The 15895-nt window shown below is 39.7% G+C and overlaps 1 protein-coding gene across 1 annotated transcript in view; it reads left to right on the top strand.

The window, feature by feature from the left end:
• Positions 1 to 937: 937 nt before the first annotated feature.
• Positions 938 to 15895, top strand: part of LOC139739552 (maternal embryonic leucine zipper kinase-like) — a 44810-nt gene continuing 29852 nt past the window's right edge. The window contains exons 1-4 of the mRNA XM_071650156.1: positions 938 to 1890; positions 6978 to 7084; positions 8669 to 8754; positions 11442 to 11558. Coding sequence (XP_071506257.1) covers positions 1874 to 1890; positions 6978 to 7084; positions 8669 to 8754; positions 11442 to 11558 — 327 coding nt within the window. The 5' untranslated portion in view covers positions 938 to 1873. The remainder of the gene's footprint in view (positions 1891 to 6977; positions 7085 to 8668; positions 8755 to 11441; positions 11559 to 15895) is intronic.

Raw genomic sequence — 15895 nt, 5'->3', positions numbered from 1 at the left:
TATGAGTGTGAATATGTTGCATGGAGACTCAACCATGTTATGGACGTTGTCATGAAACGGTGTCATGAGAAACTTGATTGTGTGATGATCATTGTGATTTCTTTTCTCAAGATTTCCATGGAACCTAGGAGAAAAATGCAATATGATAATGTAGTGGCTGTGAATTCAGTAGTCAGGTAGGCCTATGTATTTACTTCATCATTTTAGTTTCTTTTCTTCAACCAACATTTTCTTGTGATATACCTTTGTGTGTATACAGAACTGATTTTCTACCTGTAACAAAATCAGTGCACTGACACAATGTCTTAAAATGTCCCCTTTTTTTGTGTGTGTCCATGTGGATAGTTCTTCTAGAACACCCCTATTGCCAGAAATAGAGCAGCCGGATTGCAACTGGAACATAGTGTGTGATAGTATACAATCATACGTTGTTCCCTTCAGGGAGTATACTGGCTTTTATTACCATTCTTTCAAGGCAGCTGTTCATTGATGTGGTCACAGAGGGGTGGGTGAGGTTTGCGTGGGAGACTAGCGGCAAATCAAGCCGGGGCGCACAGAAAGAGAGGGAGAGAGAGCGAGTGCTGCGAGGGTTCGTGCTTAAAAAGCGGTCTGCTAGGAATTCCAGTCAGAAAGCTTGATTTACTCACTGCTGCACAGACGACAGATACTGGCAGGCGGTCAGCCAGGGGTATCCCACGAGTAGTGCCGCCATCTCATCACACTGTGCGTCCAAGCAGCTTTTCCTCGCAGGCATATTTAGGTTTTTACAGGACACAATCTTGAGGGAAGGTCACTCTCCGTTCCCCTGACACTAGTGACAGAATCTACTTGGAAGTAAGAGTTTCAGAGCTTAGTAGCTGTCAGTCTCGTGGTTCGTGGACAAATTCTTGGATTTCATATCTATCAGCTCGCTAATCTCGAATCTCGAAGGAAGAGGATTTGTGGATTTGTCCGACAGGAGACAACAGATTTGGAATTTAGGATTTGTGCTTTCTTTTTTTTCTGAAAGTGAAATTGCATTGAGAAACTACCTACTGTATAGAGGGACAATTTTGCACTTTACCCTTTCTATTCTCATTACATTTTTGCTTCAAATCATCACATTTGGAGGAAGGCTTCGTGGCTGCACTTGCATGACCTCGTTTTATTCTACGGGATTAGTTCCTGAGTCATTGGAAGTCTGCTAGCTAGAGTGGAGCTTCCTGCCTCTGACAGTCAGAGTGGGGAAACTTATATATATTTATATCTCTGGCACAGTCATTCTTGAACAAAAGTTTACTTGCGTCAGGTCTGTGGCCGTGGCACACGTCACATGTTGTGCAATCGACCCTTGGCTCTGGAGACCGAAAGCTGTAGTGAGTCCCCGCAAGCTTGTTTCCACTATCAGCACCCATTGACCCCAGCCGTGTTACAGTGAGAGGTTGTAACGTAAACAGAAGTGGAAGGTGGTACAGGCAGCACTGTCACCTCACAGCTTCAAGCCAGCGGACCCTGCGCCTAGCAGTGGATCAGTAGTGTGCTTTGGATTCTCCAACAGCAATATCGAAGTCAATTTTCGCACCACGCTTCCCAGTCGAACTATAGGTCTCTTGTATTCGTATTTGCTGCAGCCGGGACTCGGGGATATCAGATTTTACATCGTTGAGGGGGAAAAAGCAACGAAACTGAATGCACTGCGCGTGACTTAGCAAATCCCGAAGAGACTTACAGCCGAGAAAGTTTGTTTTCAGCGGAGTCTGTACCCCCCACCAACCTGAAACCCAATCAACAGCACATGCCTAACTATGCTGTGGAAGTTGTAACCCAAGAGCTCCAATTTGATTAGCTTAACTCGCCAATTCTTTAGATTGGATTCCACAACACCGCTGCAATCATGCGTGGACAGATACTGTAAGTTGGAAATCAGATTATTGTAGATTGCGATTTTGGTTATGGTAGAGATTTTGTTATCAAGACTCTTGCTGCTTTGCGATCCTGCTTCTTGGCAATTTTTATAAAAAAAAGAATGTTTTTAATGCAAATGTTTTGGTATTGGTGGCAAGTGCTGCAAATGTTCTTTTTACTCTCTTTGAGGTTAGCAGTTATAATAATGTCCTTGCCTGTGAAAGCTACTGAGCCATTACTGTGTACATATTTGTGGAATGGGGCTTGGGAAAAGCAGTGGGGAGTGACAGGGAGCCATTGACTTGATCTCAGCTCCTATCTGACTGCTTCATGGCAGGCCATTTACTGTAGCAGTGTGCTGATTGAGCAGGCACAATGAACCAAGGAGAAATGTGCTTTCCGGGGATTATATTCCTATGCTGTATATATTCATCAGTTCATATGAATGCTCATCACAGTGTGCGTTTGATAGGCCTATATAAATATAACTATAGATAGATAGATAAGATAGATAGATAGATAGAAGGATAGAAAGAAAACTGTAGATAGGAAGAAAGATGGATAAATTGATATATCTGCTGTCTTATCGTTTGTAACATTTTCAGTGTTTGCTTTTAAAAACCTCAGGAATGTCAAAATCTGTTAAATGACCCTAGGAGATTATATAAGATGTCAGATTATAAAAGATATAATCTCTCACTTGCTCAACTGCTGCTTGCAAGCAAGGCCCCTGTACTTGTGAATGGGCAACTGCCTGCTCACGCTACTTGTCCCAAGAGTGAGTTTTGGTTGCCTAGCACAAGCGGGCAAGTGGGTTATGATCATGATTTGTCCCTGAAGGAGATAGGTGCGATGGTACACAAGTACCTCCATGAATGGTGTATGTATTTCATGATACAGCCCTCTCATGAGTTCGCATTATAATACACACTGGGAGTGTCTTTGGGACAGGGTTAACTTAAAGGCATAATTTATTTGCAGATGAAACAAAAATCCAGCTTTAATGCTTCAAAATAGTTCTAAAATAAGACTTAGGTAAAGAAACAATCAATGTATACATTTGAATTAGTAGAATTAATGTTAAGTATTGTTAAATACACAAAATGTGAACAACAATTATAATGAAAATGTTTCTAAACTCATCCCATCTACAGTGATATGGTTAAATGAGAAGAATAGTGATATTTCCTTATATTTTACGCTTTATTGCAAAATTTGTACTCGGTAGGATGTTTTGTGATACAACTGACCTACACATGTGTATGCATCAAATGTGATATCATGAACATCTTTTAAATCACTGCTCCCAATGGCAAACAGTACCTTTAAGTTTGCGTGCATTCTACCTCCCAGCTAAGGACTGCTTACTGTATTAGCCTAGTGTTTCAACATGCACATGCTCTCCGCCTAATTTTCACATGTTAATTTAATGTCACTGGAGTGATTAGATGCAGAGGTGTTGTGCCACCTTAAAAACTTCGATCTCAGATGCTCGCTGGGCCTTATGAGACTAGGCAGCAAAAAACTCTGCAGCTGAACATCTTGTACTTCTTGCACATAGAATGACTGCAAGTTGTTTGTTTGTTTGGGTGTGTTTTTTCCCTCTCTCTCCCTCTCCCTCTTTCTCTTTCTGCCCTCCATTTTTCCAAGGTGGTTGATTCTGGAGGATATATTCATACTCATTGATACCATACCACAGACCACAATGGAACAAACATTCGTACATTGTTACACAGCCTGTATAAATTGCAAGGACTGACATTGGATATTTGTTTACTCTGTCACGTCAAGCCACATGACAACCTACCCCCTTCTCCGCTCCCCCCCCCCCCCCATAAAAAAAGGAAAGAAAAGTAAGGAGAAAGAAAAAAAATAGAGAAAACTGTTTGCTATGCTTAATGGTTAGGCCTATATTACACTTCAATCTGTTTTGGATTAAGTTTTGGGTAATAAGCTCAAGAAAGGGAAAAAAAAGCCCATTGCTATGTGAGATTTGCTAATGTGGCACAAATCTGTCGGTAATGGCATTTTCAGTTGCCCGCTATGATATGTTTAGATGTAAAATATTGATTCACACAGTATTTATATATTGCATATACCGTAAAACAGATATATTCGCGGCATGAAATTTTCGCAAATTGGAGCCGACGGCCTTTTTGGCAGCATAAGATTTTCGTGAATTGACACTGGCATTCAACGCTTATAGTGTAAACAAGAACTTTCACATGCATTTTAATTGCATGAATCTTGGCTCTTGCGATATTTGTGAAATTCAAACGCATGCGAACATTCCTCGTTTTACAGTAGATGTATACAACAATTTTTGACCTAGTTATGAAATGATCTTACCAAAGTTGGAATCTTCTATTGTTTGTGCTGGCAAAAGTGTTGTTCCGTATTATCACAAATAGACAAGTGGAATGAAAACATATTGTGTTTCTGCGTAAAACGTTTCCATAGCCACCCTTAGCAGGCAATCAGTGTTGATGTTCTGGTTACCATGGCACTGAAATGTGCAGGGTTCGTAAGATGATTAGTGAAGCGCTCATATGTTGTTGATATTGGTAGTAATTTTAGCCACTCCCTTTTCGTTCCGGTGACGTCTTTTGGCACAGTTTGAATGACTTCCTTCCGCCCAGGTTTGGTCGAGAAGAAAAGGAAGAAAAAATAACTCCTTTCCCAGCCCCTTTGTTTTGGGTTTTTATTTTCTCTATCTGTATTTCTGCATTGCTGCACGTCGTTGAGTCAGAGTGGAAGGGCAAGGCAATGTGATTTTTTTTACAACCAGCCGAACGTCATTGTGTCGTAGACTCATAATAAGCTATTGTGTTCCTCCACATTTTATTGCTAGGTGGGATCAGCTTGAGGAGAAACATGTAAATAAAGCATAAACACCAAAAGAGGAAGGAAAACAGAAAAAAACAACAAACCTAATGGTGAAGTGTGACTCCAAGTGGACAAGAGTGATGGGCTTAAATACTTGTGGCTTTTAAAAATAAAGAGCATTGGTATTTCAGTCCACCCACGGTGCCAAGTTCACGTGCCCTCTGGCGCCACGGGTTGCTGGTCTTCCGCAAACTGTAGACTGTAGACTACCGATTTGAGGGGCAATACGTTAGACCACAAATTTTGCTGTCGACCTCAGGTGTTTGTTGTTGTTTTTGTTGTGGTGGTGGTGTGTGTTTTTTTTTTTTTTGGTGGGGGGGTGGGGGAGAGCAGGGAGAATTCATCTCTGTAGAATTTGGAAACTAGCTTGATTCTGTTCTGATTTGATAGTAATTGTGTAAGTTTCTGTGCAATGTACAACTGTAGGTTACTGAAATTGATAATTCTTTTTTTTTTTTTCAGGAAAAAAGGTTTATGTCAAAAAGGACAAATTCAACCATGCATAAGTTGACAAAAAGTAAAGAGATAGTGGAAATAGTATTTATTGATAGATTCAACCCATTGCCCTCAGACACCCATGGGTTCTATCCAAAGTCTGTGGGAATTTGAGAATCAGGAAAAGAATTCTATTTGAAAAGAGGTAGCAAAGGTCATTTCAATGAGAAAATAAACAATATCTGATAACCACCTAGATCAGTAATAACTTCTCTCTCAGAGCAAAAGGTAGCACAATATGATTGCATGTTGATACAGTTATGATGTTTTAGAGTCATTGATATAGCTTTTCACCATATCAAATCTTGTCAGGGAAAATTATCCATCAGCAGCCTGTGTTTGGTTCCTTTTCTGAGCTATTCTACCCGTCCCCCCCCCCCCCCCCCCCCCCCCCCCCCGCCCAACACATGCCCATTCGAAAATATATAGCTATCTCTTAACCCATGTACAACTGGCTCCTATCCCCTATCCCCCCCAAAAAAATAAAAATAAAAATAAAAATATGAAGTTGAGTGGATGGGTTTCTTGTTGTGATGTGAAAGTTCAATGACCTTTTTCCCTCTCATCCAACCCCCATTTGAAGAGCACTACACACTGTAGTATCTTCCCAATGGCATTTGTCGTGTCAGGGAAGAGTTGAGCAGAGGTGTTTTTTGTTTTGTTTTGTTTTTTTCACACACAACGTTTATGTCATGTTGGTTGGTAGACCAATATTACTGATCTTTTTGGTAATATATTAATTATATATGTATAATTACATGTATAATTACATTGTTGAATTAGTCATGCTGTCTGGCAAGCACATTGACATTTTCTGTTGGTGTAAAGTGCCCGTCTGCAGACAGATGAGGAAATATTGTTTCTGTTGCCATTATGATATTATTATTGTTGTTATTATTATTATGATATTATCATTGTTATTATCATTATTATTGTTGTTGTCGTCGTCATCATCATCATCATCATCATCATCATTGTCAGTTATTATCATTACTGAATGATATTGATATTAGCATTTTATTATTGAATCACTTGTGCTGTAGTGTTGTCCCATCTTGTCATCATGTTTCAGCTCATTTTGGCACACATATCCAGCAAACTTTCAGGTCGTCTATTAGATACAATTCAATTAAAGGGGACCTCCGGATGATTTTCAGACTTTTACATTTGAACAACTGTAAATTAGTCAAACTGAGTACAGAGTTTCAGAATTTATAGTGATTGGGATAAGTAATGAGAATGTTTTCAAAATTTATTATGAAATGCAATGAACAAGGATGATGACATGACAGCCTCACCATAAGAATGCATGAGTTGGGGCTCAAGGAAGCAGAACAAAAGAAGAAGGTACGCATGGATTTTTCACAGGTGAACTTGTTGAGCAAGCGGTATTGTAATGGAATTACACTGCTACATTTCTGAAATATATGAGGCTCTGATGTCATCATCACTGTTCAGTGTAATTTGTTTAAGATTTTCAATTTATTGGTTTCTCTGCTCAAGGACCACAATAAATTCCATGGATCTATACATGGAGCTGTTGATTTATGTACTACATGATGTGAAATTATGAAAATCGTCCGGAATGCCCCTTTAACTTAAACACAGGGCAAGACTTGCCAATTTCTTTTGATGCTTTGATTTAGGAGTGACTCATTGCAGATTTGTTTTTCGATCTTTTATAAACATTTTCCATTTTCCTGATCCTGCAGATTAAAGCCGCCCGAAATCGCGCTGAACGGCGTGCGACAGTCCGTCATGGACAGCGACTATGCTGAGCTCAGGAGACGCTACCATCTCAAGGAAACCATTGGCTCAGGTAACATTACGGATACGCTCATCCACCTTGATACTTACCTTTCTCCCAGCAGTATATATATAGTGGTTTCTCAAAAGTTTGATTCCCTGCCACGGTGTGTATGTGATATGATATGAACCGTGACTGGTATCCTTCGAGATTTGGAAAGAGATAGAGAGAGCACTTCAATTCATTTTCCAAATTTAGTGATAGTTTTTGGAAGATTGCTTATCGGAATTCAGCCGTTTCGAGCACTGAAATGGAAATAGTTTCTCTAGATTGATGTTCTTTGCTTTTAAATTGGAATGATAGACATGTGCGGAAATGATTGAAAGCGTATGTCCTTGCAGATATTGCTGACATGGCATATAATATGGCATATTCATGTGTTAAAAAGGTGTATTCTAAAAGAACGTGACATAATGATATCAAATGGCTTGTTTTCTACCACCATAAAAGTTATAGAAGATATTTTATGTCACTGTCATTTACAGGCATAAAGACATCTACAACTTGTATGTGTATGCATCCATATTCACAACATTGCTTCTTCGCCTCACCTTGCACAGCTTGTGATCTCCCATTGTTTTCTGTTGACAAATTAGGGAGAGAAACAGAACCAAAAAAGATGTACTCAGCAGGCCCCCAGCACACACATGTATTGTAATACATGTCTATCTCTCTCTCTGTCTCTCATGAAATTCAAATGAGATGGAATCTTTCACTTGGGAACCCAGATGATACTTTCCAAAGTGATAGAGACCTTCTCGGACACAATTCCGATCTTGTCTTCCTCCGCGCTTCTCCTTTAAGAGCGTTTCCCCCTCGCGTAAACACCCCCAGCTGGTTTCCTCTCAGTTCTGTTTTTTTGTAAAGACATTTAGAAACAAATTATCTTGTTGTGCATATCGTTTGTGAGCTGTAAAGTGGCATGTGCAGTGTGCATCTTATATCTCCCTGTGTGAAAAAATGTGAAGACTGTGTAAATGTTTGATTCCATTATTAAGTGGTTGTGTGTAGATTCACATTGTACATTTCATACTGCATTCAAAAGATGCTTACTATTATGACATCTCGAGATCCAAGTTGACTGTGACACCTTTAATTGGAAACCGTGCAGTGACCCTTCAATCAATCCCTCACCTAGAGTTCGAAGTCCGTATAAAGTGTGATATGCTGCTTAAAAGTCAGGTTAATCTTTAAGATGTTGCATTTCATAAATCTTATTATTATGATTTCATCAGTTGTAGCTTTACCAGGCATTTATTCAAACAGTCTTTGTAAATAGGAAGATTCTACTTTCTTCAAGGAGACTTTACCAAACCGGACATTTTCGCCGCATGAAATTTCGCAAATTAGAGCAGATGTCCTTTTTTGCAGCATGAAATATTTGCGAACTACCACTGGCATTCAATGCGTATAGTGTGGACAAGACCTTATGCATGCATTTTAATGTTGTGAATCTTATGCTCCTCATGAAATTCGTGCAAATTCCACGCATGTGAACATTTCTAGTTTTACAGTATGTGGTGGAAACAAAATAGAAAGTGCAGCATATCTTTTTGAATCAGAAAATGTTTCTCCATTTGCCAACCTCCACTCCAGGTGGCTTTGCCAAGGTCAAGTTGGCCACCCATCTGCTCACTGGGGAGAAGGTTGCTGTGAAGATCATGGACAAACACCAACTGGGGGTAAGTTTGTGTCCACTGTAGGCCCAGTCACACACTATAATTATCACATTTGTAGATTGCAGTGCAAATGTTGAGTTCATTCGGTGCCATTCACACGTGGCCGAAATATCCAGACTCGGCTGCAAGCAAAGCTTTTTTAAATCTCCAATTTGCGCATCTCTGAATAATGACCCGAGTATGACAGGGGCAACCTGGCTCTTCTGGGCTCAGCATGTCTGGTCGGATCATGGGATTTAAAAAGATCTTTTTTTTCCCCTTGCGTTGTTTATACTCTCACACTTCATGATGAAATCATCATGGGGGGTTCATAAAAAAAAATAACAAACTATCAAGATTGTCTGATTATCATGTCTCAATGGCTGATTGTGATAATTGATAACTTTTTTGTGTCCACACACAAGAATGATTGGTGTTGCATTACTGGTATGATTCAAAAATTTGTCTTTGAAAACCATTATTTGTGTGTGTGTGTGTGTGTGTGTGTGTGTGTGTGTTTGAATAAGGCTTTTTTCATCATCTGTAAATTCTTCAGTGGATGAATCAATTTTGTAACAGCTTAATTTACCTCATAGTTGGATAACAAAAGAGTGAATATATATTTCCTAATCATTTTCTAGGTCCGCAGATTCAATTAGCATGAATTTGTCCAGCAGTGTCTAGATCTGTAGTGTGTGAGGTCGGTGATACAATGTCTTTGGTGCTAGCATCTACGTACACACTGTTCATGAACTGCATCAAAGGGTGATCAAAGGCAGTCAAACTGATTGTTATGTCGCCATTCTAAAAACATTTTGTTGTGAATGTTAATCCAGAATGCAGTGCGTAAGTTGCCCGATCTAAGCTGCGGGCTGTGCCAGCGGCTCCCGGAATATTCCCAGGGGCTGATCAGCTAATAAAAACCAACAACCCTTCCACAGCAAACAAGAAGAATGGGGGTGGGGGGTGGGGGGTGAAACAAGGAGAAAAGACAAGAGAATGGAATACTCCCTGTGGGTTGATGCGGAGGATGAACCGGAGGTCAAGAGCGCCCCAAGATGGCTCTTTGGTATCTCAAGCCAGGATTGAGGACTCTCCTTCCCAGCATCACCCAGGCCGACAAGCCTGACAGCATAAAAATAAAAATAGCCTCTTCTCCGTCTCCCCACTGAACACAAAAACTACAGTGCTAGGTTTACGGACTGGCTTTCCCTGACAACTTAAAAGTTGTGGAGATGTGAGTGGTTTGGGTCATTAAAAAGGGATGGTGGCAGAATTGCATTTGGGAGGGGGGGGGGGGGCTCCATCTCTTGAATCGTTAAGCTCCATGCTCCCAGGCTGAGACCAGCAGGTCTTTCAACCCGAAGCAGAACCAATCATTAATTTTAGAAGAAAGTCAAAAGAAAAGGTGCAAATTTGTACAGTATGTTGGACACAGCTAGCACAAGATTTTTTCCATCCTTTATTCTTGCCGTGTTACGTGCAGTGTGTCCTTTGATTTCTCGGAGGATGATTCCAGTAAACATTTAACGAAGAGGGGAAAGGTAGGGGGAACTTTCCATTTTGGTGGAAGCGAAAGCAGCGTTGTTGAGAGCACCAGGATTCTGTTGCAGCTATCTCGTTACTGTCGTCTGTCCTTCTGCAAAAGCTGTTTTGATACTTAAGTGCTGGTAGTCTGGCTACACTTACCTTGAAAATCTACGTGTGCAAGGGGGGGGGGGGGAATGGGGAGATGTCCTTGAGTTTCCGTATCACTTTCTAGCGATGTCCGACACCTCTTCCCTGGTCAATAATAATGCGATTCATTCTAAAAATCAATAATCTCTTCTTTGCGCACAGAAGTTAACTTCTAGACATGTCCCTAGTATTCATTTCTGCCCCATCTCAATTGCTAGATGTATTCACATTGTTATTTCTTTCCTGGAACCAGCAGTTACATGCTCTGCTCATGTAGTTCCTTCATATTTCACATCTTGTAAAAAAATTTAGTCTTCAATTTTTGTAGTTGTCGTATGCAGACACGCTTTCTGGTTATAATCCACTGTATGTTATTTACATGTTATTATAAACAAGTATATATTTTTGTTGAATGTATGTATTATCTCAATGTCAAGTGAAATATGAAAATATAAATGTACTGGAACTGTTTGCTTTGGCCTTGAGTGTAAGACCAGTGATTATCAGCAATTAATCCAATATAAAAAGAATTGATTGTCACCTTGAGAAAGACTGTTGTTAAGTCTGTAACAATGAATGAAATGAAGTAACTTAGATTCAATGAATAGCCAGGCCAAACTCTCACAACACCCTGATGAAACACAGCACTAATTTCCCTCCCAATGGCATTAAAGTTTCCAGAAAAGAATGCTTGGATATATAGAGAGAGTTTACTGTTGAAGAGGCCTAGACCTTTGCAATGGTATTATTAGACTTCCCATCGCTCGAAGTGGTGCCCAGTTGAAAATCCCCTAATCTCCATGCCCTGTGCTGTGGCTTTTCGTACGCAGTTGAACCTGGCAGATGAAGAAATAAGGGCTCTGATGTTGCACATGTTTTTAAAAGAATCTCTCCCTCTCTTTTTCCTCCCTTTCTCTCTCTCCCACACTCCCAACATCCTTCTCCCCAACCCTCTCTTTCTTTCACATCCCCAACCTCTGTTCTTCCTCCTCCTCCTCCTTCTCCTCCTCCTCCTCCTCCTCCACCCCCCATAGGACGATCTCCCACGAGTGAAAACAGAAATCAAGGCGATGAAAGAGCTGGTGCACCAACACATCTGCACCCTGTACGAAGTCATCGAAACGAAAAACAAGATCTTCATGGTGATCGAGGTACGTGTGTGTATGTGTGTGTATATGTACAATCTTCCTTCCTCGTTTGCCGCTTTACGATGTGTGTTATTTTGACTTCCAGCTTTTGCTTTCTTCTGCAACCCCTCTCCTGGCTATATATTCCTTGGTATTTTCCTCTCTAAGTTACTTTCTTTTTCTCTCCTTCCATTCTTTCCATCATCCTCACTGTTATCAGCATTATTTCTTGACACGCTTATTTTACTTCCATAAAAGTTGGGAGGTAGACATGTGAAAGGATAGCCAGCGACCTTTATGAAATCTTTGTTGTACACAAGACTTTTCTTCTACATTTTGAAAGCCGTGCCATTCTTGTAGTGAGTGGCCATTCAGATTTAAATACTTTATTTTCTTTTCCTTTTTTTTTTGTATGTGGAGCCTCCTTTAATGTTTTCATGATCTTTCCATCTTTCTGCCAATTTTTGTGCATTTATGAGAGTCAAAACTTTAAAGATCTGACAAGTTGTACATACCAACTTGATGTTGAGTAACATCTTGAGACATTGCTTTGCATTTGTATCTGTGCTTTGGAGTGAAATCATATTTCCTGAACCTGCCTTTCTTAGTGGTAGTGGGAGCAGTGATTTTAAAAATGTTTGAGTTATCACATTTGATGCATATGTGTAGGTCTGTTGTATCACAAAACATCCTACCAACAACAACAAAAATAGTAATAATGCAATAAAGCCTAGAATATAAGGAGATATCACTGTTTTTCTCAATAAACCATAACTGTAGATGGTTTATTCTAGAAACAATTTTGTTATAACGATTGTTCACATTTTGTATATATCTAACAATACTGAACATTGATTATACTGATTAAAATTTTTTCATTGGTTGTTTCTATCCCTAACTCACAGTTTAGAAGTATTTTGAAGCACTAAAGCTGCATTTTTATTCATCTGCAATTGGTAAATAATGCTTTGAAGTCATGCTTACATTTAATTTGCCCTGCACTCCCAAGTCTCTTGCAATCGTTCAAGGGTTGAGTGGGCAGGTGAGATACGACCTGTCAAGAGGATGTGAAAATAAAACAAGGAAGTAGTGGTGATTAGCGTGTTGCTAGACAATATGTGGGCCAAGGACTTTTTTTATTTGTTAGAAATCAAGGAAAGTGGTCTTCTCCATTTCCTAGGGACAGTCTTGTCCACCAGCATGCTTTGACTCATGTGAGTATAAAGATGTAAAATACGGACTTCAAACCTTGTGACAGGCAGGCAGAGGAAAAGCAAAACACAGACAAATAAACAAATCTAAGGAACAAACAAAACAATGCTAAACAGAACGGAAAGATTCCCTAGTTTTAATCGTGCCACGCCTTGAGGTTTTCATGGAGATGCAGTAATCAGTACTGCTCACACTTCCTGCAACAACACCAGAATCGTTAATATCTGCAAATTTCTGGCATCAGTATCCTCTGATATAGGCCGAAATGACCACTAAATTTCAGGACATCTGTTTTTATCGCAGATCTATTGGAAATCGTACAACTTTGCGTATTTGGGGCAAATTTCGTGGAAAAGTCAATTTCTCCCATCAATATTCATGACCCTCGCGCAGGAAGACGGAAACGGCCAATGAACACGGAATGAGATATTTGCCTGCCGTAAAAACAAAAACTGGTTTCCACTGAAACCGGCTGATCAATATCGATGTGGGTCCATGATATCTGTTTTTTGATACATGGAAATGAAAGGATGAAATGCCCCGATATTGGACAACCCCGGGTAGTGATATATTTGCTGTGCCTGTGGTGAAGCAGAGCTGCCAGATCTACCCCATTCCTGCAGAAGGCCCCCTGAAAAATATAGATGCCTCTTCTGTATCCTTGCGAGAGAATATTACATTCGGTTTCCCCGATTTGGGATCTATTTTTGCCTGTTGGGATGCTCATATTCACCATATAAATATTTCTCTGATTTCCTGTGTGGAACCTCACTTGATTGTATATGCAACTGTTGTCGAGGGGTGGGGGTGGGGAGAGCAGCCTCGATAAAGTGAGAGCTCGTGATGGGATTTCTTTGGCACCATTGTTTCAAGATCAAAATACTGGCGGATGTAAAAGCTTTGCTTGCTCTGAACCTGTATTCTTAACCCTTTGATATTCGCAAACTTCACGAATCGCTGTTGGACGGCAAATTTAACAACACATGAAAATGTTGCCATTTGGAAAGGTAATAGTGCAGTTCACGAGAACTACATCTCGCAAAAAAAAAAAATGTCTGTGGCCTCCTCATTCGCAAAAATATCTGTATGCGAAAATAAAAGCTTATAAGTATCTCACCCTCTATGCTGTGCTCTATTTAGCCTCTACCGTTCATTGAGTTTTCCATCTAATCTTATTAATAGCAGAAAGCTTGATAATTTTCTTTTTCTCTTCATCATCTTTTTATTTTCATGGATTTCTCTTCTTATTAACTCATTTTTTCTAAATCAAAATCTTAAAGTCTTGTGTATATATGATATATTATATGATGTGATATGAATTATATAATATAATGTGTCATATATATATATATATGTGTCATATATATATATATATATATATATATATATATGTATACACATGTATATACATATATTAGTATAATTCACACATATACATTTGATATAAAAGTGTGTCCATGTTGTCTTTTCAGATATTCTCCATGAAATTGATATACTTTTATGTCAGTTTCTGTAGTTAGAGTGGCAAAGGACCTGTGTTTCTATATTGATCCTACCCTTAAATAGTCGGGTATATATTTGTATGTATACACAACAGCAAGTGCAATGAGAGGAAATTGTGACGTTACCAATAAAGACTAACACTAACAGCATTCCTCGTACACCTCACTGCCATAATAGGAAATTGCGTAGTTTGTGGCTTGGCAGCCTTGCCTGATTACATCAATTGGCAATTTCCTATTACCTCTGTCAACTCTGGCATGTTCCTCTTGTAGTATTGTTTTTGTTCTGTTTGGGGGTTTTATTCCGATCTCTTTCTCTCTTGCTGTGGACACGTGATGTTGTCGGGGTGGAAATAACCTGCTTGGCTGGCACACTTGACATTTTTAGGAATGATTGATAAAATGGACATTGTTGTTGCACCTCCATATTTAGCAAAACAGTGGAGCTACCACCTACAAGAGAATGAATGACAGATAACCTGCAAGAAAAAAAAAAATAAAGAGATCAGATATTATTTGGCAAGAAATTTGACTTGTTACAACTCACCGTTTAAGGCAACTTACTTAGCACAAAAAGGAAACTTGTTTGAGATGAGAAGGTTCATGATAAAGTACTTTTTCAGAGTATGAGGAAATTGGCTTCTTGTCTTTTTGTCCTAAGGAGTATAACAAGGCACCTTGTTTAAATAAGTATGGTACCTTGCCTTCTCATCCCATAGCAAGGTGCCCTGACAAGTTGCAGCAAGTCATTCCTTCGCTCGTCATTTTTTTCTTTTTTTTTTTAGAGTGGTTCCATTCTGCGAAAATGCAGCATAATCTGCTTTTATTGAGAAACCAGAGTGGGCTTAGTGCGCAGAATGTGTGAGTGGGTAAATGCTGACTAGAATGGCGTTATAATGTAGAGTTATGAATGAACAAAATCTATTGAGCTTCTGGGGTTTGCACTCATCTGTCGATCAAATCCAGGCATTTCCATTTGTATTGATCCCCCCTCCCCCTCAGTTTTTTTTCCTTTTTTTTTTATATTCCTTGATATTTATTTTGTTCAAGGAAGGGATGTGTATTCTGAATTCATTTATTATACATCTTTATGCCTCTGTCCCGAAGGCTGCTGGAGGCATCATTTTCTTCTTTTTTGTTTGTTCTTTTTACCTTAGAGCTTCCATAGTGCCATAGTAACTTGAAAATGGACAGAAAACCTCTCAGATGAATATGATACAGATTATCTGGATTGCCCTAAATCCCCCTCCCCCCCCCCCCCCCCACCCCCTTCTCTCTCTCTCTCTCCATTTTTTTTTTTCTCTCTCACTTTTTTTCTACTCCTGGTTCCTTGGTATGTCTTCTTCCATTCATTTTCCAACCTCCATCTGCATATTGCTCGGCATGAACCGGGGACGGGAAATTGCACGGCGGGCTTGATGACCCATCTCTCCCCATTTGTTTGAGCATACTTGTGTATTTCCTGGCCCAGCAGCGTGCTACTCGTGCGCAAATGGACCGGGCCATTAGGAATTCTTGACATCGTCTGGTAGTAATGCGTTGCTCGTGCAAAATTTCAACCTGGTTTGAAGAAAAAAAGAAAGAAAGAAGGAAAGAAAGAAAAAAAAGCTAGCCGTCTCATCGTCAGAACCAAGATATTTGAGAGTT

This window comes from Diadema antillarum, unplaced genomic scaffold, assembly GCF_040938485.1.
Source record: "Diadema antillarum isolate AM-2024a unplaced genomic scaffold, OU_Dant_1.0 seq00000807_RagTag, whole genome shotgun sequence".
NCBI lineage: Eukaryota > Metazoa > Echinodermata > Echinoidea > Diadematoida > Diadematidae > Diadema > Diadema antillarum.
Note: the sequence above shows the minus strand (reverse complement) of the source record. Positions and strands in the feature narration are given on the sequence as shown.